The following is a 16,558-nucleotide window of genomic DNA, read 5'->3' as shown; positions in this document are numbered from 1 at the left end:
AAGGGAGGAGTGGAGCAGTTTCCAGGAAAGAAACAATGAAATCCCCTCTGACCTATTTATCATGGGTGAGGTGGCCTGGTGATTCATGCCAGAATGTGCAATTCACTTTCCAGGCTGTTTGGTTTAGAAGAGCTTATTGGACAACTGAGGATGAACAGGAGGGCCGTACTTTATGTTTATCAAATTCCATGCAATAGATGTTTACTAAGACCTACTATGCAACAGGCATGCAACAGATGGAGTGCTAAAGGAGTAAGATGTGAGTCAAACATGGGCCTGCCTTCTAAAACAGGAAGAAGACAAGAGCATAAAGCAGTAAAGAGGAATAGGGAGAGATCAGGTCCTGCTAGGGGCATGGATTCCTCATCTGGATGGTAAGGATCCCAGTAATACTTTCTTCATGGGATGTTGTGGAATAAAAATGAAACAAGTGAGCTGGCCACAGTGGCTCACATCTGTAATCCCAGCACTTTGGGAGAATGAGGTAGGTGGATCACTTGAGGTCAAGAGTTCAAGACCAGCCTGGTCAACATGGTGAAAACTCTATCTCTACTAAAAATACAAAAATTAGCCAGGCATGGTGGCAGGTACCTGTAATCCCAGCTACTCGGGAGGCTGAGGCAGGAAAGCAGGAGAATCACTTGAACCCAGGAGGTAGAGGTTCTAGTGAGTAGAGATCGCGGCACTGCACTCCAGACTGAGGAACAGAGCAAGACTCCACCAAAAAAAAGAAAAGAAAAGAGAAAAGAAAAAAGAAACAAACGTGAATCACAAAGATTTTATTTTATTTTTATTTTATTTGAGATGGAGTATTGCTGTATTGCCCAGGCTGGAGTACTGTGGCACAATCCTGGCTCACTGCAACCTCCACCTCCTGGGTTCAAGTGATTCTCCTGCCTCAACATCTCATCTAGCTGGGATTACTGGTATACACCACCATGCCCAGCTAATTTTGTGTATTTTTAGGAAAGATGGGGTTTCATCATGTTGGCCAGGATGGGCTTGAACTCCTGACCTCAGAATCTCCCCACCTCTACCTCTCAAAGTGCTGGAATTACAGGCATGAGCCACCGTGCCTGATCTTATTTCTTTTGTGTTTTATTTTGTTTTTAAACACACATACATGACAGTAATGTAGGCAGGATTGGGACATCATGAATGTTAATCCTTAAATGGGCTTTTGGAGGTCCAGGGACTGTCTCCAGGGCTGGAGGGTGGGTAGAAAAACCACAGTGGAAAAACAATATTGTCAAGTCACATATGACCCAGCTAGTCAAAAGGGAGCTATATGGCCTAATCCAGCAGATGGCTGGCTATCTTAATTAGATTCTCACTCTATCTGTAGGCTGGGAAAATTCGGTGGAGTAATAACCTTTGTCTGCAGATATAATCTGCCAATTATATCTACGAATGACATTTCATAGAATTTAAGATCACAGACCGGCGTGGTTGCTCACACCTGTAATCTCAGCACTTTGGGAGGCCGGGGCAGGTGGATCACCTGAGATCAGGATTTTGAGATCAGTCTGGCCAACATGGTAAAATCCAAATTAGCTGGGCATGGTGGGAGGCACCTGAAAATCACAGCTACTTTTGGGTGGCTGAGGCTGGAGAATTGCTTGAACCTGGGAGTGGGAGGTTGCTGTGAGCCACATGGTGAAAACTCTATCTCTATCTCTAAACTCTATTGCACCATTGCACTCCAGCCTGGGCAACAAGAGTGAAACTCCATCTTAAAAAAAAAAAAAAAAAAATAGAATATAAGGTCAAATTGTGGGTGTGGTTCTAACCCAGTGTTCCAGCCCTCAACCCCTTATGAAGGACATCTGTTCTTTTTCTCATTTGAAAGATGACCAGGGAAGTCTAAATGACCTACAATCATATGAACGGCTAGAGTCCCAGGATCATGATTCCTGAGGTATGCAAGAGACTATGGTGCCCATGCCTCCCATACCATAAAATTTTAAAACAAGCAAGCAAACAAACAAAAATCTATTCTTAGCCATAAAATAAGTGTAAAGAGGTCTAAGTTTCTATTTTTTCCATCATAACTATGATCATTTGGTTGTTCAGGTACTATTTATTTTATCAATACTTTTCTTTTTTTTTTTTTTTTTTTTTTTTCTGAGACGGAGTTTCACTCGTCACCCAGGCTGGAGTGCAATGGCACGATCTCAGCTCACTGCAACCTCCGCCTCCTGAGTTCAGGCAATTCTCCTGCCTCAGCCTCCTGAGTAGCTGGGATTACATGCATGCACCACCATGCCCAGCTGATTTTTTATATTTTTAGTAGAGACGAGGTTTCACCATGTTGACCAGGATGGTCTCGATCTCTTGACCTCGTGATCCACCCGCCTTGGCCTCCCAAAGTACCGGAATTACAGGCGTGAGCCACAGTGCCCGGCCTTATCAATACTTCTCTTTTCTTTTCTTTTTTTTTTTTTTTGAGACGGAGTTTCGCTGTTATTACCCAGGCTGGAGTGCAATGGTGCGATCTCGGCTCACCGCAACCTCCGTCTCCTGGGCTCAGGCAATTCTCCTGCCTCAGCCTCCTGTGTAGCTGGGATTACAGGCACGCGCTGCCATGCCCAGCTAATTTTTTGTATTTTTTTTTACTAGAGACGTGGTTTCACCGTGTTGACCAGGATGGTCTCAATCTCTTGACCTCGTGATCCGCCCGCCTCGGCCTCCCAAAGTGCAGGGATTACAGGCTTGAGCCACCACGCCCGGCCATCAATACTTTTCTAAACAACACTGATCATAGTTTTTTTTTTTTCTTGATTTGGCCAATATGGTGAATTAATGAAACATCAAACCAACCACGTATTCCTGAAATAAAACCCCTCAGTCATGATGTATTGTTGTTTTATAAATTGCTGGATTTGATTTGTTAGTATTTTGTTAGGGGTGTTGGCATCTGTGTGCATGAGGGATCGTAGTCTAAAGTTGTCTTGTAGTATCTGTCAGGATTTGCTATTAGGTTCATGCTGTCTTCAAAATGAATTGAGAAGTGTTCTTTTTTTCTTTATTTTCTAAAAAAACTTGTGGAAAATTGGTATTATTTCTTCTTAAATGTTTGATAGAATTCATGGATTCTGAACCTCTTGAACTCGTCTTCTTTGTCTTTTTGCTCTGCCTTCTAGGAAATTTCCTTAACTTTCTCTTCTATTAAAGTTGTCCCAGCTGGATGTGGTGGCTCACACCTGTAATCCCAACACTTTGGAAGGCCGAGGCGGGTGGATCACGAGGTCAAGAGATCAAGACCATCCTGGCCAACATTGTATTTTTGTCTCTACCAAAAATACAAAAATTAGTTGGGTGTGGTGGCAGGCTCCTGTAGTCCCAACTACTCGGGAGGCTGAGGCAGGAGAATTGCTTGAACCCAGAGGCGGAGGTTGCAGTGAGGCAAGATCACACCACTGAATTCCAGCCTGGGCGACAGAGCAAGACTCCATCTCAAAAAAAAAAAAAAGCTAACATCCAAATGTTTGTGTATGTACGTGTGCATATGTGTGTTTGTATTTCAAAGGCCTTCATGTTTCTGTTTTTGTTTTTATCCTAGGACTTTGTCTATTTTGTGAACAAAAGTTTTTTCTTCTCAGTTGACTGACTTCTTCATTTACTTCTGCTGTCTCTCCTTTCTCTTGCATCCTCTGCTACATGGGGGACCTAAAATAGTTTATGGTAGCCTGGGGTTCGTTAAAGAAAATAAGAAGGCACCAGACTTCCGTTAGGGGAGAAACCTGTTTTTTCTTTTGGAATCCCAAGAGTGTAAACAAACAAGTTCATCTCAACCCTTAAACTGCCTGCTTGTGTATTGTGTTACCTGATTTATTAACATCAGAAGACACATAGTAGTTATTGCAACAGAGGGTACTCTTGGGTTTTTAAAGAAGCATGGAGTTTAGACACTTTAAAATGTCTTTGTTAAAAAACATTTTTTTAAGTGCACTGTAAAAACATCACCTGGTCTAGCCTCATAATAATTCTCCCTTTTTGGAGACCCAGGATTCAGTGTGGGCTCTGCCCAGAGATCCAGTTAAAAGATAGGTAGTACCTATCTAAGTAAAACTGGTCTCCTTGCACAATCCTGATTTGGCATCCATCTTTAATCACCCTCTAGCGCACCAGACTTTTTCTCTCCATACCTTATGATGTAAATTTTGCTATTTGATTTTTACCTGAACCGTTTCCTTTAATATGCAAATTTAAGGATATTTAGCTGACAGCTGCCCAGGGTATGAAACAGGTTATCAAGAACCTGAAAGTAGCCGGGCGCGGTGGCTCAAGCCTGTAATCCCAGCACTTTGGGAGGCTGAGGCGGGTGGATCACGAGGTTGAGAGATCGAGACCATCCTGGTCAACATGGTGAAACCCCGTCTCTACTAAAAATACAAAAAAATTAGCTGGGCATGGTGGCACGTGCTTGTAATCCCAGCTACTCAGGAGGCTGAGGCAGGAGAATTGCCTGAACCCAGGAGGCGGAGGTTGCGGTGAGCCGAGATCGCGCCATTGCACTCCAGCCTGGGTAACAAGAGCGAAACTCCGTCTCAAAAAAAAAAAAAAAAAGAACCTGAAAGTCTAAGATAGGAAAAAAAATGTTTTTGTGATTTATAAAATGTGCTTCTATTTGCATGCCCACTACGTCTATGTATTTGTGTGTTGTGTACACAATGTTTCACTGCCGAAAATATATAAAAGAGCTCTAATTAATAGTCTTAAGAAAATGAAAGTGCTTAGATCAAATACTTTATCAGGAAAAAAGACTAGTCAAATGCTTTTTCAAGTTTACATAAGTAAAATCTTCAATAAATAAGCTAGCTTTAAAATTATTGGTAAAGTAATGTCTTAAGAATTGCCAGCATACTTTTTTCGTTTGCATTTATTGACCAATCAGTTTCATACTTATCCCTACCAAATACTGTAAGGTGTCAAAATTTGACGTAGGGGTTACAAAACTATAAACCCATCCCAAAACAGAATGACCTTTGTGAATGTCATCTTTAATAAGAGATTGACAATGATTTAATAAAAATAGCTCCATCTTGAATTTAATAAGATTACCATAACTTCTATCTTGTGGCTTTAGGCAGTCTAGTCCACAGGCGGTGAGATTTGTTTTCGGAAAGGACTACAGGCTCGTGTCACCACGCCCTGCTAACGTTTGTATTTACTAGAGACAGGCTTCACCGTGTTGGCCAGGATGATGTTGATCTCTTGACCCTCATGATCCACCTGCCTCGGCCTCCCAAAGTGCTGGGATTACAGGCATGAGCCACCACACCCGGCCCTAATATTTTCATTTTTAGTAGAGATAGGACTTTACCATGTTGGCCAGGTTGTCCTCAAACTCCTGACCTCAAGTGATCTGCCCACGTTGACCTCCAAAATTGCTAAGATTACAGGCGTTGAGCCATAGAACCCAGCAGTTTTTTTTTTTTTTTATACAACCTCTTTTTTTTTTTTTTTTTTTTTGAGATGGAGTTTCGCCCTTGTTACCCAGGCTGGAGTGCAATGGCGCGATCTTGGCTCACCGCAACCTCCGCCTCCTGGGTTCAGGCAATTCTCCTGCCTCAGCCTCCTGAGTAGCTGGGATTACAGGCACGCGCCACCATGCCCAGATAATTTTTGTATTTTTAGTAGAGACGGGGTTTCACCACGTTGACCAGGATGGTCTCGATCTCTTGACCTCATGATCCACCTGCCTCGGCCTCCCAAGGTGCTGGGATTACAGGCTTGAGCCACCGCGCCCAGCCTTATGCAACCTCTTAGAAAATGGGATCATTTGTTGGAAGTGATCTATACCACTTCCATGGGAAGAAAGCTATACCATGCCATCATCAGAAGACACAACAGCTAGGAGATAATGGATGAATGTAGTCAGCAGAAATCTCCCAAGCCCCGCAACATAAACTTATCTTTTATGAGAATTAGGTAACTGATTTCCTCCTACCCAAAGATGTAATTAGAGTTTAAATATGGCAGCTCTAATACGAAATGTGGTGCACGTTGTTTGTAACAGATTAAAATAAATTTAAAAGGATGGGATTCAAGTTCTGCTGAAAATTTGGAGCAGGACCTAAGGCAACTCACAAAATAGAAACATAAATAATAACATCTCATGAGCACTTACAATGTGCAAGGTCCTGTGTTAACTGCTTTGCATGCATAATCTCATTCCGTCCTCACCACACTACCATTGGTGGGTACTATGATGAGCAAGTTGAGGCTTAGAAGGGTTGGAACTTGTCTCAGGTGAAGTGACTAAAAAGACCAAAGCGGAATTTGCACCTGGGTCATCACTATAGCAGCCACACTCTAACCACTCATCATTTCTGTGATCTTACCTCCTCTGAGTCTGTTGTCTCAGAAGTAAAGTGGAGGGTGGGCTTCATCATTTGGAAGGTGGCTTCTGGTTTTAACATTGTAAGACCTTCCAATGGCCACAGATTCGGTGCCTAAATTCCAGTTGAGACTCACAGTTTAGAGTAGGTGTCTCCAAACTATGGCCCGAGGGTCGCATGCGGCCCCCTGAGGCCATTTATCCGGCCCCCCGCCACACTTCAGGAAGGGGCATCTCTTTCATTGGTGGTCAGTGAGAGGAGCACAGTATGTGGCAGCCCTCCAACGGTCTAAGGGACAGTGAACTGGCCCCCTGTGTAAAAAGTTTGGGGACGCCTGGTTTAGAGCACTGCATTATTTCCTTATTGAGTCCATCAGAACACAGGAGATCCCAGCAGTAGATTAAGTTATTTAATTTAAAAAAAAGAACACAGGAGAGATATTCTCATGGCTGTCACATTCTTATGGGTAAACCTGGTTGTTTCACGAGCTGGGTGCTGATTGCATTCTTATTATATTTAGGCAGTGAACCTTTAGAGTGAACAACCATTTGAGGCAGGATGCAAATACCCTTTTGATTAAATCAATGTAACTTTTTTTTTTTTTTTTTGAGATGGAGTTTCGCTCTTGTTACCCAGGCTGGAGTGCAATGGCGCGATCTCGGCTCACCGCAACCTCTGCCTCCTGGGTTCAGGCAATTCTCCTGCCTCAGCCTCCTGAGTAGCTGGGATTACAGGCATGCGCCACCATGCCCAGCTAATTTTTTGTATTTTTAGTAGAGACGGGGTTTCACCATGTTGACCAGGATGGTCTCGATCTCTCGACCTCATGATCCACCCGCCTCGGCCTCCCAAAGTGCTGGGATTACAGGCTTGAGCCACCGCGCCCGGCCCAATGTAACTTTTATAGCCTGCATGTGGTGGCTCACACCTGTAATCCTAGTACTTTGGGAGGCCGAGGTGGGCACATCACATTAGGCCAGGAGTTCACGACCAGCCTGGCCAACATAGTGAAACCCGGTTTCTACTACAAATACAAAAAATTAGCCAGGTACTGTGGCACACACCTATAGTCTCAGCTACGTGGGAAGCTGAGGCATCAAAATCACTCGAGCTTGGGAGGCAGAAGTTGCAGTGAGCTGAGACCGTGCCGCGAACTCCAGCCTGTGTGACAGAGCGAGACTCTGTCTCAAAACATATGTAACTTTTGCAAAGTGAAATGAATCCACCATAAGAACACCCCATGCTAATAACTCAGTCATGACTTTTTTCCTGAATATTGAGTTGAAGTTTATTAGTCACCCTCTTTTGAGTCTGATTAGAGGCTTGAGAGTAGAACAGCACTTTCTGCACATCTGCTGCGTGCCAGGGTCTAGTCTAGCATGATTTTAACTTTTCACTGTAAGTCTGAGCATGGGTTAGGCCCATGCTGCAAATGAAGACACTCACCCTATGTCACCTGGCTGAGATGTGGACCCAAATCTGACTTTCCATGATGTCAGTTTTCTTTCCATGATGTCAGTGGTTCTCTAAGTGTCGTCTGTGGACTCCTGTCCTTAAGACCCTTTTAGGGATCCGCAAGGTCAAAGCTACTAAAATGGTTTTATCTTTTCACAGTATTGATGTTTGCTCTGATGGTGCAAAACCAGTAAGGAATGAACCATTGCACTTCAGCACAAATCTGCTAGCCAATGGCACCAGTGGGCCACGCACTCATAGTAGGGGGCAGAGCCAGCTCTGCTTAATATCCTTGATAGAGTAACAATCGTTAACACTAGTAAGTCTTGACCCTTAGAGACACTTTCTTAAGTATACATAAAGCACTTCTGCATTCCATAATACAGTGCTTGTCTCAGGGAAAAGCACTTAAGCAATTATTTGAATTGTAAGCTGAACTAGCCAGTTTTCATGAAAATACCATTTTTACTTGAAGTAATTACTGACAGAAAACTTGTGATCATTCTGACTTGGGGATTGGTATACATTTTCATTTTCTTGTTTTTTGAGACCGTGTATCGGTCTGTTGCCCAGGCTGGAATGCAGTGGCATGGTCTTGGCTCACTGCAACCCCCACCTCTCGGGTTCAAGCAATTCTCCTGCCTCAGCCTCCCGAGTAGGTGGGATCACAGGCACGTGCCACCATGCCCAGCTAATTTTTGTATTTTTTAATAGAGATGGGGTTTCGCCATGTTGGCCAGGCTGGTCTCAAATTCCTGCCCTCAGGTGATCCGTCCTGCCTCAGGCTCCCAAAGTGCTGGGATTACAGGTGTGAGCCACTGCGCCCGGCCCACGATTTCTGGACAATAAAGTGAGCCTATTAAATTAAAGAACAAACAGTATTTGTTGCCAATGAAAAACCTGAGCTTTCAGGCGCAAATTAGAATTTTGGAAAACTTGTATCTACCATTGTGAGCTGACAACTTCCCGATACTTAAGTTTTTCCTGATAAGATCAGACCATTTGGTGGCAATGTTAACAAATGCAATTTTAAAATATCGCTTAATTAAATGTGTCAACATTTGGAAGATGACAGGTTTCCAGCAAGTTCTGCTGGTGCAGTATTGCGGTGACTCCTCATGTCCTTGAGTGAGGTAGAGACGTGGCTCCCCGAGGAATTCTGATCACAGCCTGAGGATGGCGTCTGGGGGCTCTTCCTTTGGTGTCTGTCTCAGCCCCAGGGTAGTAGCTGCTCCTTGTATCTGCTATTCCTGTATTTTTTGAGTTCTCTTTACTTCTTACTAGCCAGTTCCTCATCACTCGGATCCCAGTGAGAATCAGGAATTCTTTACATCAGACATTTCCTGTTTGGATTACTATGTGGTTCCCCCTCCTGATTAGACCTACACTAATATAGCAGGTTTTGCAAGCAAGAGCTGTGAACAGTCAAGCGGGGAGAAAAACAGATCAGTGCATTCATTACAACGAAGGGAAGGGCACAAAGGAGAAATGCATGTTCCTGTCTTGATTTGTGAACTGCAGAAAGTTGTCAAGCTGACATTGAAGGAAGAGGGTATGGGCTTAAGAAAAAAGTTTGCAACAGCTGCTTTTAAGTATAAAGAAGTTGAACATTAGAACCAAACAGTATCCACGTGTTGAATGGGCTAGTTCTTTTGCCTGTGAAAAGAGTTTTTGTGATGTCATCCCTTCCGAACAGCTAAAGGAGTAGAAAATGATACAACCAATCCAGGTTTGGAAGTAGCTAAAAAGAAAAGTTAACAGGTAATTAAGTTACCACCCGGTGCCCTACAGGAGGACAGCAAAGAAGAGACCAACTGTAGCAGTGATATAGAAGGAGTTGGAGAGCTTATGCACTTCAAGGAAAGGGGAAAATGGTGGCCAGGTGAGGCGGCTCACACCTGTAATCCCAGCACTTTGGGAGGTGAAAGTGGGTGCATCACCTGAGGTCAAGAGTTTGAAACCAGCCTAGTCAACGTGGTGAAACCCTGTCTCTACTAAAAATACAAAACTTAGCCAGGCATGGTGATGGGCACCTGTAGTCCCAGCTACTCAGGAGGCTGAGGCAGAAGAATCACTTGAACACAGGAGGCAGAGGTTGCAGTGAGCTGGGATAGTGCCACTGTACTCACTCCAGCCTGGGCAACAGAGCAAGACTCCATCTCAAAAAAAAAAAAAAAAAAAAAAGAAAAGAAAACGGAAAAATAACCCCATGGGACACTGGGCTGATGAAGTCGGGGTCAGTCTTTTTATGCAGAGTTAAAGCAGCCTAGAACTTAACATTGCACAGACATCTGAAGATGGACAAAACGGAGTCATGGGGGCAGAAAGGCACTAAGTCAGAAGGTTCATGCTCCCAAGGATAATGGCAGCACAGTGGGAAATGTGAGGCAGGGGCCTGACTGCTGCTTACACTTGAGGCCAGGACATAGCCACTTTAGTGACAGCCGCAAAACATCCTGGGGAAAGAGAACACTGCTCTCACGTTACATGAGGCTCTCTCTCTGTTAGCTGGTATTTGGCAAACAATCATCCTATAATAAAAAGAGCTGCTGTTTGAGTGCTTCCTATTTTCCTCGTCTAGGAGGGTGCTTCTAGACCACTAGTCCAGGAACAGTGAGGCAGAGATTTAGTCCTTGGCATGCACTTCTTGCTCGGCACCTTCATTTTCACCTCCCCTCTTCTCTCTCACTCCTGGGTAAATGACATTGTTCAGAGTTTCCAAGTTTTGAGTATAACATGACAATTATATCCCTGACTTCGAGCAATGAAAAATACACTTACACTTTACAGGATGATCCAGTACAGACATGGTTATACATAATGAAACAAAAGTTTCACAAAACAAATTAGGCTGGGCGTGGTGGCTCACACCTATAATCCCAGCACTTTGGGAGGCCAAGGTGGGTGGATCACCTGAGGTCAGGAGTCCAAGACCAGCCTGGCCAACATGGTGAAACCCTGTCTCCATTAAAAATATAAAATTAGCCGGGTGTGGTGGTGCACCCCTGTAAACCCTGCTACTGGGGAGGCCGAGGCAGGAGAATTGCTTGAACCCTGGAGGTGGAGGTTGCAGTGAGCTAAGAGAGATCATGCCATTGCACTCCAGCCTGGGCAAAAAAGCAAGACTTGGTTTCAGAAAAAAAAAAAGCATCACTAAACGTGATGCACTTTTTTTCTATCCTATTGTATTTTATTTTTTAAAACACTGGTCATGACCCCTATAATGATTTCATAACCCTTCTAGGGGACTCTATTCATAGCCTGAACAAACATAACAGAGGAAAAGGGTGACTCATAAACTGATTATAATCTGATGAAAACACACCCTGAGGTCAACATTTTTCCTTTGGTCAATGTTTACCAGTTACCTTAATTTGTTTTCCAAACCCTGGAAGGCAAGTGTGCCACACAGAACCCCTGTGCCAAGATCTCACCATTCACATTACTCTCACCCTTTCAGGAGTAATACTTCTCATTACAAATCAATAAATGCACATTTTGATACACATCCATGTCATGCAAAGTAAAACTGACCAGCATCTCCACTGGCACAGTGGCTCCCAGATCAGACGAGCTCCACTGGACCAAACCCTGCAACATCAGACTCATCAGTCAAAGCAAACCTTCTTGTTACAGAAAACTCTCATCTCTCACATTATTGTGAAATAAGACAACAATCTGCAATACTCAATTAAACATGATGACTCAGAAGAGATGTTCAGTTCAATATGATTTTATTTAAAAATGTGTACAGCTGAAGGAGGGGGTCTGATCTTTTGTTAAATCAATTTTCACAGTATATATTTGGCCTTTTGAGCTTTGTAGTAACAGTAAAGGAAGTTTCTGTTCCAGATCCTCACTCCAGCACTCAGCCAGGTGCCTGGCAAGATGACACATTTCCTGGTCTGAAGCTCACAGCCAATCCCCTCACCCAAGTGGAACACAGATTCTCCTCCAGGAACGCACACACACACACGCACACAGATACATACATACACACACACACACACACACACACACACACACACACACACACACACGTCTTACTGTCACTGCTGTACACAGGGCCCTGAGAATCCTTAATTTTAAAGTTGGGAAAAATGTGAAAGGATTCCTTAACTCATTGTCTGTGACAAATCCAACTACCTTTTTGCTCTTAACAATTGCAAGTATAAAGTACTTGAAGTTTACGAGATGCTCCATTTAATGGAACAACTCAAATGGTAAAAAATTAGGTCAAGTAACATGCTTTAGTATTTTTAAATGTTACGTAAAACTTACTGAGACAAGATATGCAGCACATTCTTGGAATTATAAACTCCTACTGACGACTGCTACTTGATGGTCAAAAACATTCAAAAAAGAGAAGAAACCACACATATTGGTGTACAACAATGTCTGCAGGGAATGTCTTTTACATTATGTTAACTGAAATTAAACTTGACAAAAAAACCAAAGGTCTACAAAACTGACACCCATGTCATTTTAAATGATGAGGTAGATTGTTTCCTATGCAGTAAAGTGAAGATAACAGAAAAATCCAAACAACTTTCAAATCCTCTTAGAAAAAAAAGTTCAGGTTATAGTCACTTTCACAAACAAGACATTCATAAACTGTAAGGTGGAGAGGTCATACTCAGACAGGTTCTGTATTTGATGTGTTACTCGGAGATTCAATAATCAGTCTGGGATCAATCAACTCTCTCCAAAATACAGTGATCTGAAAAAAAAGACAAAATACACAGTGTAGGCACTTCATTTTGAGGTCATACAGGTTTTAGTAAGTTAAAATTTTCAGCCAAGTAAATTTCCATCTGTGTAGAATGGTTTAAGAGCTGGAATAATTTGGGTTCCAATAAACTAAGTTTAATTAGGGTATAATAACTCATGTAGGCTGGGCACCATTGGCTTACACCTGTAATCCTAGCACTTTAAAAGGCCAAGGGGGAGAAACACCTGAGCCCAGGAGTTCAAGACCAGCCTGGGAAACCTAGTGAGACTCGTTTTTATTTTTTTAAATTTTTTAATTAAAAAAATAAAAATAAAAAATAAGAGGCCAGGCATGTTGGCTTATGCCTGTAATCCTAGCACTTTGGGAGGCCAAGGCAGGTGGATCATCAGAGGTCAGGAGTTTAAGACCAGCCTGCCCAACACATGTCTCTGCAAAAATACAAAAATTAGCAGGGAGTAGTGGCACATGCCTGTAGTCCCAGCTACTCGGGAGGCTGGGGCAGGAGAATTGCTTGAACCCGGGAGGCAGAGGTTACAGTAAGCTGAGATCGTGCCACTGCACTCCAGCCTGGGAGAGAGAGTGAAATCTCCATGTTGGGCAAAAAAGAAAGAAAGAACTCATTTACTTAGAATGAAGCTAAATTTTACATTAAACATATATCACCTTTCTTTGAAAGCAGGAGATACAGGGTTTGTGAGAGGGAGCAGCTCCCCCAACCCCTGCATTTGATTTGCCCTGTGGACAGGCAGCCTGGAGACCTTTTGAGAACTAGCTGTGGCCCAGATGGGTATCACTGGGCTGCCGATGCCCTTTTGAGAAGCTCTGTAGTTCTTATCCTAGGCTACCTAAAACTATTTCACAGCCAACCAAGAGAAAGCAAACGCTAAGGCTTCGTCCTATGAATGAATAATGAGGGCCATCTAGTGACAAAAAAGGTAATTACAGACTCTTTGTTTTTGAGACACGGTCTCACTTCTGTAGTCCAGGCTGGAATGCAGTGGCACAATCAGGACTTACAGTAGCTTTGACCTCCTGAGCTCAAGCGATCCTCCTGCTTTGCCCCCACCACCTGCAAAGGTGACTGGGACTATAGGCGTGCATCACCACTCCGAGCTAATTTTTGTATTTTTTGTAGATATGGGGCCTCACCACGTTGCCTAGGCTGGTCTGAAACTCCTGGACTCAAAGGATCAGCCTGCCTCGGCCTTCCAAAGTGTTGTGATTAACTGTGCCCAACCTAATTACAGGCTTTCTAGTCTACTTCAGGCCTCTGTTTAGGGCATAGTGAGAAAAGCCTCCGAGGTTTAATTTTCTTTTTTTTTTTTTTGAGATGGAGTTTCGCTCTTGTTACCCAGGCTGGAGTGCAATGGCGCGACCTCGGCTCACCGCAACCTCCGCCTCCTGGGTTCAGGCAATTCTCCTGCCTCAGCCTCCTGAGTAGCTGGGATTACAGGCACGAGCCACCATGCCCAGCTAATTTTTAGTATTTTTAGTAGAGACGGGGTTTCATCATGTCGACCAGGATAGTCTCGAACTCTCGACCTCGTGATCCACCCGCCTCGGCCTCCCAAAGTGCTGGGATTACAGGCTTGAGCCACCGCGCCCGGCCTAATTTTCTAGTGCAGTTTGCAATTTCAACCAAAAAAAAAAAAAAAAAAACTATTGCAAATAAAAAAATACAGGAGACCGAGCCAAATCTGCTGATCCTACCACACACACGAAAAGTGTGTTCCTGGAATAAATCCCTAAGTATTATCTACCTTAAAGACAAGGTAAAACATACAGTCTGGCCAGGGTTTCTAAAAGTTACCACTTCAGAAAAAATATGTTTGCAATATTGAAACTTACAGAATAATATCTATAACATTTCAAGTATAAACACCTTAAAAGAGAGCATTTTCTTCAATCTAACTTCTATTTCATGCCACCATAACCTAATGAGCTAGTCTGGCTGTTTAAAAAGGTATAAACCAGATACTTCCTAAAGTGGTAATTTAAGGATTTAAAAGTCAGAGGATGGGATCATCATTTTATGTCACTCTTCAAACTCTCATAAATTGGAACTCTCAAGCCAGGTGTGGTGGCTCGTGCCTGTAATCCCCCAGTAATTTAGGAGGCCTAGGTGAGCAGATCACTTGAGGTCAGTGGTTTGAGACCAGCCTGGCCAACATGGTGAAACTCCGTCTCTAACAAAATTACAAAAATTAACTGGGCAAGGTGGCAGGCACCTGTTAATTCCAGCTACTCCAGAGGCTGAGGCACAAGAATCACTTGAACCTGGTATGCAGGAGGTTGCAGTGAGCCAAGATTGTACCACTGTACTTCAGCCTGGGCAACACGGTGAGATTCAAAAAAACAAAAGTTGGAACTGTGGTAACACTTGGGGGATAGTAGTGACTGCAAGGGGACCTAACAGAGGCTTCTGAGAGCGGCTGTTAATGTTCTACTTTGAGATCTGGGTCTGGTTACATGGGTATGTTCACTGTGAAAACTGTTCAAGCCACACAATTACATGTGCTTCTCTGAATGTATATGCCAATAAAGTTTCTAAATATGCTACCCTTTCCTACTGGAATCCTTACATAGCTATAATTTTAAACAACTGTACACCCTTTTTTTTTTTTTTTTTTTTTTTTTTTTTGAGACAGAGTCTCGCTCTTTTTACCCAGGCTGGAGTGCAATGGCACAATCTCAGCTCACCGCAACCTCCGCCTCCTGGGTTCAGGCAATTCTCCTGTCTCAGCCTCCTGAGTAGCTGGGATTACAGGCACGAGCCACCATGCCCAGCTAATTTTTTGTATTTTTAGTAGAGACGGGGTTTCACCATGTTGACCAGGATGGTCTCGATCTCTTGACCTTGTGATCCACCCGCCTCGGCCTCCCAAAGTGCTGGGATTACAGGCTTGAGCCACCGCGCCCGGCCACAACTGTACACTCTTAAACAAAAGTTTGTTATTTGTGCGTCTTGTCACATAGGCTCTATAAGGGCCAAGATGGTGCCCTGATTTGGCACTTGACACTGGTATTGCCACTTCATGGGAAGGTCAGATTCCCCCCAGGGCCTGTAGTGCAATGTCACCTTCCAAACCACAGGCAATCAGTCAAGAGAGAACGTATGGCCAAGCAACACAAGAAGAGAAGTACACCTACCTTGCTCTCCTGCGTCACAGCATACTCCACTACCTCGGTTCCATTTTCATTGTGATAAACCAAATCAAATTTCCCAGGTTCTCTCAAGGCTGAAACCAGAAGATTGGGAGGAAAGAGAGTAAGTCATTTCTCAATAGTTAAAAATGTTCCTCTATGGGGAATTTATATTATTAAGAAAACAGCCACAAACAAATTGTCAATGTGAAGGCTGGGTAGGTACAGGAAAGCATGGGGTGCTCGATACAGGGCGATCCTGAGAAAAACCCTGTACCAGGGGGACTTCTCAGCCATTCATCAGAAAAAAATCTTTCCTTCATAAGCTTGATGAACTGTCGTTAGTACTACCAGAATTGAATATGGCACCACAAGATATTCCCCAAAATTAATTTATGTATTTCAATAAGGGAAGGTAACATGAAATGTTCCTCTAGCATTAGAAATCACATATGCTTCCTACTACTTAGTAACACAAGCAGTCCTTTTTTTTTTTTTTTTTTTTTCCAGACACAGTCTTGCTTTATCACCCAGGCTGTAGTGTGCAGTGGCACAATCTCAGCTCACTGCTACCTCTATCTCCTTGGTTCAACTGATTCTCGTGCCTCAGCCTCCTGAGTAGCTGGCATTACAGATGTGCACCACTATGCCCAGCTAATTTTTGTATTTTAGTACAGACACAGTTTCACCATGTTGGCCAGGTTGGTATCAAACTCCTGGCCTCAAGTGATCTGCCCACCTCGGCCTCCCAAAGCGCTGGGATTACAGGCATGAGCTGCCACGCTCAGCCTCAGTCCTTGCTTTCTATGGTAGAATGGGATTGGAAAAATGACTGTGCAAGCTGAAATCACACAAAACAATCTTAATAAATAGGAAAGATTAT

The 16,558-nt window shown here is 43.4% G+C and overlaps 1 protein-coding gene across 4 annotated transcripts in view; it reads right to left on the bottom strand.

The window, feature by feature from the left end:
• Positions 1-11,516: 11,516 nt before the first annotated feature.
• Positions 11,517-16,558, bottom strand: part of COIL (coilin) — a 33,381-nt gene continuing 28,339 nt past the window's right edge. For 3 of the 4 annotated variants that reach the window (XM_074388545.1, XM_074388544.1, XM_039476861.2), the window contains 2 exons: positions 15,682-15,770; positions 11,517-12,519 (listed from right to left, as the gene is read on the bottom strand). In XM_074388545.1, coding sequence (XP_074244646.1) covers positions 12,436-12,519; positions 15,682-15,770 — 173 coding nt within the window. In that variant the 3' untranslated portion in view covers positions 11,517-12,435. Of the gene's footprint in view, positions 12,520-15,681; positions 15,771-16,558 lie in introns of those variants that run through there. The other variant, XM_039476862.2, reaches the window with a different exon arrangement.

Source organism: Saimiri boliviensis, chromosome 17 (assembly GCF_048565385.1).
Source record: "Saimiri boliviensis isolate mSaiBol1 chromosome 17, mSaiBol1.pri, whole genome shotgun sequence".
NCBI lineage: Eukaryota > Metazoa > Chordata > Mammalia > Primates > Cebidae > Saimiri > Saimiri boliviensis.
This window is presented reverse-complemented; position numbering and strand designations above follow the sequence as displayed.